This window comes from Symphodus melops (assembly GCF_947650265.1).
Source record: "Symphodus melops genome assembly, chromosome: 6".
Lineage (NCBI taxonomy): Eukaryota > Metazoa > Chordata > Actinopteri > Labriformes > Labridae > Symphodus > Symphodus melops.
In genome coordinates, this window is record NC_136696.1 from 10,432,137 (window position 1) to 10,441,597 (window position 9,461).

General features: G+C 38.9%; 1 protein-coding gene across 1 annotated transcript; it reads right to left on the reverse strand.

Annotated features, from left to right (window-relative positions):
- Window positions 1-466: 466 nt before the first annotated feature.
- Window positions 467-7,600, reverse strand: meak7 (MTOR associated protein, eak-7 homolog). Its single transcript, XM_079346900.1, has 9 exons — window positions 7,517-7,600; window positions 6,349-6,514; window positions 5,707-5,970; window positions 5,458-5,602; window positions 5,159-5,370; window positions 4,805-4,991; window positions 4,248-4,366; window positions 3,096-3,275; window positions 467-2,090 (listed from the first exon to the last, which is right to left on the reverse strand). The coding sequence occupies exons 2-9, from the start codon at window positions 6,499-6,501 to the stop codon at window positions 1,968-1,970; spliced, it is 1,383 nt and encodes a 460-aa protein (XP_079203026.1). The 5' UTR covers window positions 6,502-6,514; window positions 7,517-7,600; the 3' UTR covers window positions 467-1,967.
- Window positions 7,601-9,461: the final 1,861 nt, after the last annotated feature.

The following is a 9,461-nucleotide window of genomic DNA, read 5'->3' on the forward strand; positions in this document are numbered from 1 at the left end:
AAAGATTGGGAGTTTTAGAAAAAGGGTAAACGAATCAATCTTTGTTTGTCTTGCACCAAACAATAATATCAAATCATCAGAGCTCTGGATACCAATCAAAGAAGAGAATATTGAGTTAAAATGGGTGTTTGTCCAAATAATACAGTATGATTGAACTTGAAAAAAAAAAAGAAGCTCCATCTCACTAAATAATAAAAGAATCATCCCCATGCACATAAAAAGAAGTACACACATTTTGCATGATGTGTCCTACGTGCGTACGTGTGAACTGCAGCAGGATTATAGCACAGATTTGCATGCGTTACTTGCCTCAGTTATTTGCATGATAGCAGATCAGCAGGTGAATACAGTCTTTCAGACTGAGCAGGTGTTTTTACTAAGACAATAAGAGATGTCAATATGCAGATGTTGTTGTTACTTAAGACAACATTAAACAGTAACATATGGTCAAATAAAGACAGCTAAATATAACAAATGCAGGACTTTAATTGTCATTAAAATGCTATATGTATTCCCTACACAGAGACACACATACACATACTGTCCTCAGTCAACTTTAGCTATTATTTTCAAGTAAAATTACTTGTTAATTATTATTAGAGGTAATGAACATATTTTCAATGACACTACTGTACAAACTGATGATGATGTTGAATTAAGGTCTAAACAGAACCTTATAGAAAATGATTTATGACTAATAATGGGTGTCGCATTATATCACAGGGTCCCAGATCTGTCAAATGTTGTGATACACTTGTCACAGCGAGTCAAAGGAGCTTTAAGGTTGGGGAAGTAATCTATGACAAGCAGCTAGCTAATGTTCTGTACATCCCAGATAAACGTGATAACTTAAACATAAAAATATTAATGCACTGGATGGACTCCCTGTCAGTCTTATGACCTCCCTACTCACATATCAGCATGCTCTTTGTCCAAGTACCAACTGCACCCAAAGTAAGAGTCCTTCAAACTCAGCACACAAGAATGGCAGAGAAACAGTAGTTATATACCATAAATGATGAAGCTCTCATGCGGACCCCCCTAGCACACATTTGTAGCCGTCTCTTGCAGTTCCTTTTCCAAAGTTACTAATCCAAGCTTTCAGGATGAAAATGATCATAAACAGGACAAAAGGTTGATACTGTAATTGTTCTTAAAATGTGGATGTGAGCAAAAGAATTCACTTGCATCCAGAGAGATGAGAATGTCATACAATAATTAGCAACTGAACAAATTTAAATGAACTAAAATCAGACACCTGAGACGCACATCAAACCTGATTTAAATCACCTTGTATGTCTGGTCTATGAGGTCCAGATCACAGGTCCTTCTTATCTCAGACACACACAAATTCAGCTCTGCTATATCAGAGTAGTTTGTTTACAATATACAGTAAATACAGCTTCTCCACATTCTGCAGTCTGAGTAGAGCTGACGTATTTAAAGTCCCTGTACTGCTTTGTATTTGAGGAATTCTCTGAATAACTTCCCAGAGTTTATCATTAAATACTCATAAATATAAACAACAGCTCAGATACAATTGAGACACTGACAAAAACACTTTCAATGCTTTAGCAATAAACAAACACGTTTTGATTCTTGAATGATCCGTTATTAGGAAACTCAAACACAATTTTCTGAAGCTATTCTAAGAGGATTCCTTCATTATTGAAATGTGATTGTAAGCAGAACTCTTGTTCTCTCTTGTACTCTTGTAATGCAGGTAATGTACCAAACCCCCGTGATTACGAGGGAAACTTTTGATTTACCAGGTGACTTATGTCCCAACTCTAACCTGTGGTCAAGAATCTTAAGTAAACCACTGTGAGCATCAGAGGTGTCCCTTATAAAGTCAGAAGTAAAGGTTATTCAGCCGTGTCAGATGATAACATGATTCGATACTCATGTCTGTACCGGCAGGAGACTCAGTACATCAGGATCGTTTTGGTCGGTCTCCCTGATTCCAGTCACTGGTCCTCCTCGGGCTCTCTAAGACCCTGACTATGCAGAGTTTTCCCAGTCATTTCCATCAAGGCCTGGACCTCTGGATCCATATTCAGGACACTCTTCTTTGCCTGCCCTTCTTCACCCTGAAAGACAAAGCACACAAAGACGTCATTGAGGTAAACACAGGTCTGCGCAGGACTCTAACAGCGGGTGTAATTCTTGATTAACACAATGAAACAGCTTTATAATAGAAATATATATATATATAAATATATTACTGCCACATAGTTTTAAGCTTATATGAACTGTTTGAAAATGAAGAAAATGTTTAAAAAAGCACAACTGTGGCTGGGATGAAGAAAAACTAAGAAATCATTGGAAGATTTTTACAGCCAAAAGATGTGGAGATGATGTTCACAAGAAAGTTAATTATTAAGTAATTCTAATTATTGATTAACAGATAAGAGATTGATCAAATTCCTGAAAACATCAGCCTGCGCTATTGTGAACACGTACTGTTTGTTTTGTGTCATTAATGAATAATTATGTGTCACAATAACTGGATTCGAGTTGGGCCTAAACATTGGAAGTCGTCATGTAAGCGTTGTTCTTCGACCACCTGAATCAAATCAGTTCATCTGTAAGTGGACGTTCATGCAGCATTCAAAGATATTCCCCAGCACGTTTTAAGAGATATCACATTAACAGGCTGAGGTAAGATGGAAGGACTCTGACAACATTATAGCTGCTGATGACTCAGAGTCTAAAAAAAGAATCTTAGTGTCCTTGCACTCTATTTGTACAAACCTGATTTGCAGGCTCTCCTCTGACTGACTTCTAGGTTGAAAGTTTTGTCATAATTTTACTGAAGGTGGACTTCAGAGGAATCACATTCAAAGATCTCTTTTTAAACCGTCGTGAGTTTTCTTAACACTGACTGGCTGAATTAAGGTTGTTTTTTTTCATTCCAAATGGCAGAACTGTGAGGGTACAATGAAACAGCATCAGCCATAGTTTGACTGTGACCCACTGGCCGAGCATTTCATACCTCAGCTAGCCCTTGTACCCCTGCCTCTTTTGAGACCTGGCAATAAAAGAGCCCAAAACTTAATGAGTGAAAGAAACCCAAGACCAGGTGCTCCTCTGACCTCCTCTGGTTCTGGGGGTTTGCCGACCGCCCAAACTTCCATCAGGTCCAGTGTGAAATCCTCCTCTCCAGAGAGCTGAGGGCTGCCATATGTGGTGCACTTAGGCCGTGCACGGCTATGACCCTTACCAAAATCACTGTCCAGCCACAGGCCAAAGTATCCGTGCTGACCGCCCATGCCCTAAAGAAAACAAACAAACAGTGGAATCAGGCTTCCATCATCACTTCTACCATTCAGCTGCCAATCCTCTTTGAAATGACATTTAATTTAAATGCAAACTAAAAGCATTACGAGTGTTAGTGAAAATCTACAATGAGGATGATGATTATACAAACAGTAAAAGTTTTCCAAAACACAAACATTTACAAACTCCCTTTAAAGCTGCAATGTTTACATTTTTTTGTCCCCTTTTGGAAACGACAAAAAAGAAAAATAATATCACCTCTTAACCTTATTATAGCACACAGAGTTAGTTTTCCATATTCATGTGCCTTTGAACCCTGTTTTTTTCTCCATACAATCCTGGGAAGAAAAAGAAAACTGTGGCTCTGGCAATAATGATGTCATCTCAAAATAAAGGACACCTTAAAAACAAATGACAGGCCATGTTGACCTGGTTTCCAACTGGTGTTAAATTGTGCTTAAATGTGCAGAACAGCAGTTTTTATACATGTCCATACCAGGAGGAGCCTCAATACATCAGGATTATTCTGGTCCTCGTCTTCCTCGACCTCTCTAACACCCTTCACTGTACACAGCTTTTATACATCCATGCGTGAAGCTGCCTTATCAGTCCAACAGGGAGAGCTGATGTTTAGGGTTAGAGAAACAGTACCTGATGTTTGTTCCTCTTTACACTGGCATACGCAGGTCCAGTTTACATTAAAGGATATGAAATGCATGATTAGGGGCATGAGCATTGGCTGAGATCAGAGGTGTGTCTCTCTGCTGTTTGGGGAGGATGTGGACAGCAATGTTTCACAGAATATATTCACTTAAAAAATACCTTCTGTCCACTGAATGAGAAACTTGTGTATTGAAGCAATCCCACTATATTTACAATCAGTCAGTGCTCTGGCTTTGTTAAGTATGAACTTTTTTTCACTTCCTGTAATGTTTATGTTCTCCCCTGTTGAACGAGTGCAGCCTCACCAGTCCGTTCGGCATGGTCTGCTGGTTCTGGTTAAGGTACATGAAATGTTGGTTGTATCCTGTTGCCGTATAAACTCTCAGTGTGGGGAAAACTGTGAACAGGAAGCATCTGGAGTCACCTGCAGACACACACATACACACACACACACACACACACACACACACATATACAAATGATGATGCTCTGAGAAAAGTCAAGTGACTGCCTACGTTATTCAAACAGTTAGTATTACTTCCTCAATGCTCTCTTTCATCACAGCAGGCCTGATCTGAGGTTTTGACCTAAACAAAATGAAAGTGTTTCTACCACAGGATTATAAATAAACAACCCCAGTAACACTGCTATAAAAAAAAAAAGCTGTGTGTCAGGGTTATATAACCTTCACCATACAGATGCAACCTTCATTGCAATACTTTTTTGTCTAGTATCACTTATCTCCAAATAAGTAAAAGTCAAATGGAATATTTGTATTTCTTAAATTTATGGATTTACATTTGTTTCCTAGCTCAATATTTCATATTGATGATGTTTAGAGAGACCAGGTTTCTTCTCTCACCCTGGAACTGAGGTTTAACCTCCCAGGCGTGGGATGCAAAACATCCAAAAACATGTCCCTTTGTGTCTTTGAGAAGCAGCAATGTGGGCCCACGCTTCATCAGGCCGGCCACCATCCGGGTAAAGCTCTCTCCATGCAGCTGTGTGGAAAACACAAGCCTCCAGGGGGCGCTGCAGCTGTCTGGCAACTTCAGATATTGACACAAAGAAGGAGTGTTTAAATTTCAGTACAGTTAATACATTACTTTTCGTTACTTTGTAGTGAAAGCTAAGCCACGTGCAGCCAACTATAACCAAAGAAAGAGTGCCAAACTGTGGTGCCCTCAAAAAGATGTTCATACATTTGTATTCTGACCTGTGGTGCAAGAAACATTAGGGTAGGGAGGTCCAGCATACACCTCATGTTTTTCCATGGTGTCTCTATGCAGGGGGGCAATAGGGTGGGGGTCGGCCGGCCACTCAGGGACACATTTAGGCCTTCAGATACCAGCATCTCCATGTACAATGACACCTGAGAGACCCTGAAGATCCAGTCCTCTAGACAGGAAACATCACAAACTCCCTGATCTGAGAGGAGAGGTGAGGAGCATCAACAACAAACACATTTCCTTACTCATAATATATTCTATGAACTTCAGACTTCCTGTGTATTACCTGACGGTTTGAGTTCAGAACACATCTGCTCTGCCAGTAGTTTCACACCTAGTGAACAATCACCCATTCTCTCTGGCTGCCAGCCCTGCAGACGCCCTCTGTGGACCAGAATCTGAACTACAGCAGAAATCAGGTCCTGTAAGAACTACAAACAAAGGGAGGGGACAGAGTAGAATATCAAGTAGAATAAAAGAAAACTGCCAGAGAAGTTGACACAATACTGCCTGTATCGTATTTTCATCTCCTCACCTCTGCTACCTGCTCACATGTGACGGCTGACGGCACTGCGACGTCACACTGTGACATGGCCAGAACAAGAGGAGCCCGTTCTTCTGCAGTGCCTCGCAGCGTGTCTGCCAGAAAGATGACCAACTGCTCTCGACCGACTCCAGAGGAAGTCGGGTTGCTGGTCTTCCCAGATGATCCTGGTGCTGCCAGTCCAGAGTCAATACTGCACATGCACTGGTAGACCCTTCTCACCATGGAGTCAGACGCCAGGCTGCCCATCGAGGACTGACAGAGGCAAAAAGAGGAGGTCATTATAAGCAGGCAATAAACAGCAGGAGTAAAATACTCCTTCAAATGGGGTGGTTATGGTCTCTTTTTTTAATTAAAATATTTAATTTAATTTAAAAGCCTGGCAGTCATGGACTATGCAAATTTGATTTGTTTAAAGGCAATTTGTAATTTTCGAAAACTAGCACGATTCATGATAGCATTTCCTCAATGCTCCATCAAGAGTTTAAAAATGTATCTTACAATTAAACTGATTATTTATTTAAAAAATATTATTTAATCTTATCGTGCAAGTTTGTAATCATGCTCAGCTTGTGATTGCACTCTCCTGAATTGAACCTGTATGCTACTTCTATTAACCGCTTTCAGTCTCACCTGCAGCATCTCAAGCGTGACTGCCTTTCCTGTGACTGTCTTCCCCCCACTGTTTCCCTGGAGCTTGTCAAAAATCCCCTCAACCACAGGCCGCTCCTCTGGGCGGAAGCGGGACAGTCGCTTCTGCACCACCACACTCTCTGTGTTCCCCATGATGCTCTGCACTCTGAAACATAACAGGGTTGGAAAACAAACATTAATGTTTAAGGACAATGGACATTTATCAAAGCTCATGTATCCTTACACCAGGGGTCTCCAACAAGGGGCTCGCAAGCTACTGGTAGCTCGCAGGCAGTGAATAAGTATCTCACTCAGCAAATGCAAAATACAAAAAAAGGAAAGAAAGAAAATTAAAATAATCTAGCCTATGCATGAACGAAACCTCACTCACAGCAAACTGTATAGACTTATTATAACTCTAGATCTATCTGACCAGATTACAATAACCTGGTCGACAGCATGCAGTGTCAGAAATCTCATTAAAGGTAAGCATATAATAATATTAATAAACGCTGCAAAAACAAAGCAAAAATAAGGAGAGTAGAAGTAGCTCGCAACTTGTTTTATTTTTTGAAAGTAACTCTCAGCCCGAAAAAGGTTGGAGACCCCTGCCTTACACAAAATAAATGCTATGTTAAATACTGTCAAGTTATTACCATATTATCAATAACATTTGTTTCATATTTCAAGAGATTTAAAATGTCCCTCTCTTTTCAACATCAAACAGCGAAAGGGTCCCTCACAGAGAATGGAAAACTGGGATCCAGAAGAGATCTGTTTGTATCATAGTCTTTAAATTAATTCTTACATTTATAATACATTATATTATGTATAATTCAATATAGAAGCATTACAACATAAATATTGTCAACATTAATTATAAAATATCGTTAAAGGTCTTAAGTCATATTTATTCGATGACATTTGAACATTTAAGAGCTGTATAAAATCTAACTTATGGCCTATTATCTCCATAGTTTTAAATAAAAAGTGTTTATGATGTTTAGGACTGAAATGTTTAGCTCACACTAGCTAGTAAAGATCATTATCACCACGCAAAAAAATCGGACCTATACGTTAAACACTTGACGATATTAGACATGAAAGACAGCGTTCTTATAGCTGGGCATTAAAAGATAATGACTTAATGCGTCTGCATGCCCCTAACCTTTTTAAAGGACAGCAGCTCCTGTTTCCATCCTGAACCAGTGACAACAAAATGTAAACTTCCGGGTAAGAATCGAGATGACGCTTAGTGGTAGCCAATCCAATGTGGTTAATTTTCACATAAGGCTTTATGATTGGTTACTGACATATCGAGAGGCGGGAGTTGGTCGTTTGACAGCAGGCTACAGAATGAATTAACGTTGAGATGAACAGAGTTAGAGGAATAACAACTATCACAACTTTGGCCTATTAATGTCTTGCTAATTTACACCCACCGGTTTCTTGATTTAATTTAGAATTATTTAAATACCATTTGGACACTTATGTGTGTAATAAAGGGAAATATGTGCATATCTGTTTAAAAAATAGCTGTATATTATATTGGCTAGACACAGAAAAAATAAGTTATGACCACACCCAGGTACAATTGAATGAAAGTAAACCCGAGTAAACCTCAACAAGTGTACAGTAATTTCTACTGAGATGAGGAGGAACTGTAATTCCACCTTTCACCAGTAGAGTGTGCATATGAGTAACCGAAGAGGACGACAGAGCCCTTGGTAGAAGCAGCAGGCAGATAAAAAACGCCTTTTAAGGGCATGGGGCTTTCTCTGTTAGTGCTCTGAGCTGGGTGTGTTGCATCGTAATGAAGTCTTACAGTGGAGGCACCCACATCAAACCAGCTGAATGTGTAGGTGACACGCAGCCATCTGTCCACAGTGAGTAAACAAGCTGGTATAAACAGGATACCAGTTATGAATCATTGTATGAAGAAAAAGAAGCACCACAGATCCACAGTCATTTCATAACCCAAGAATCAAAGAATGCATTTACTGTAAAAAAAAAAAAAGAAGAAGAAATAAATAAACATTTTCCAAAAATTAAAAACTTAGCCATGACTCTGAATGAATTGTGTGACAGTTATTTAACCATCTACCAACATTAACAGTGATGCCTAGTGATTTATTATGTCTGTTAGTACTGTTCAACCATTTTGACACAGCCTACTTGAACATACTGTAGATGATAGCTGAAGGCCACTTTTTCTCTCCAGCTCTAACCCTCAAGCACTTCAAACTGGGACATCTGAAGAGTAAATCAGGCACTGGGGGAATCTAATTCTTATCAGGTCATCATGATAAAACTGGATAAACAGGTGGTTAATCTGTAAATACTAAAAAAACATGTCTGAGCTGGCTCAGTTTAGATATGCCAAATGTGCTATTTCTGGTGAATTTAACAGGATTGTCTTGTAAAGAGCACAGAGTAAAAAAAAAACACTATTTCTAGTATTTTGGATTATACACTTGCATAACTGTGACCTTGTTATGGTAAGATCTTTACTCTTGATATTTTTGAATACATGATATATGTTTTAAAAAAACAGTTGAAGAAATACCTTAGACATATACTGCACTTATAAAGTCATTCACTCCCTTTGACATACTAAAGTATTACATATTACCAATGAATTTGCTTTTACACACAGAAAACTATACATATTTTTCCATTCTTCGGAAATCATTTCAACCAATCATTGAGCCCAGATTGTTGCTAGGTTAGCAGCTTAGTTATCATAGGAAGTGTGCAGTAATATTTACTGTAAGACACTTGATATTGTTGTGTTTTGTTGATGAGATGTGGGATTTAAAAAAAACCATATACTAAACATGAGGCAAACAATATAGTTATGAAAGCAACAATAGTGCTATCTATAGGTTAGCAAAGTATCATGACAGCTGCTGATAAGCTTATGTGCACAGCTAACTGGAAAAAAACACAAAAAGTACACTTTTCTAGCAAGTAAGAAAGCAAGCTGAGAAGTTTCCAATTTAAAGAGCCAGTGCTGGGTTTTATGACTCTTCCTAGATAGATTTTACAACTCATTGTATCTGTCACATCACTACAGTGCCAGGATATCATTCTTTATGGATTTTAGCATGTGA

Bases quoted from the DNA above. Each gene is read 5' to 3' on its own strand.
- meak7 (XM_079346900.1), bottom strand. From the start codon at position 6,501: ATGGGGAACACAGAGAGTGTGGTGGTGCAGAAGCGACTGTCCCGCTTC. The intron at 3,276-4,247 runs GTGAGGCTGCAC...TGTTTTCTTTAG, and splicing joins AGACCATGCCGAACGGACTG to GGCATGGGCGGTCAGCACGG. The intron at 2,091-3,095 runs GTCAGAGGAGCA...TTTGTCTTTCAG, and splicing joins AACCCCCAGAACCAGAGGAG to GGTGAAGAAGGGCAGGCAAA.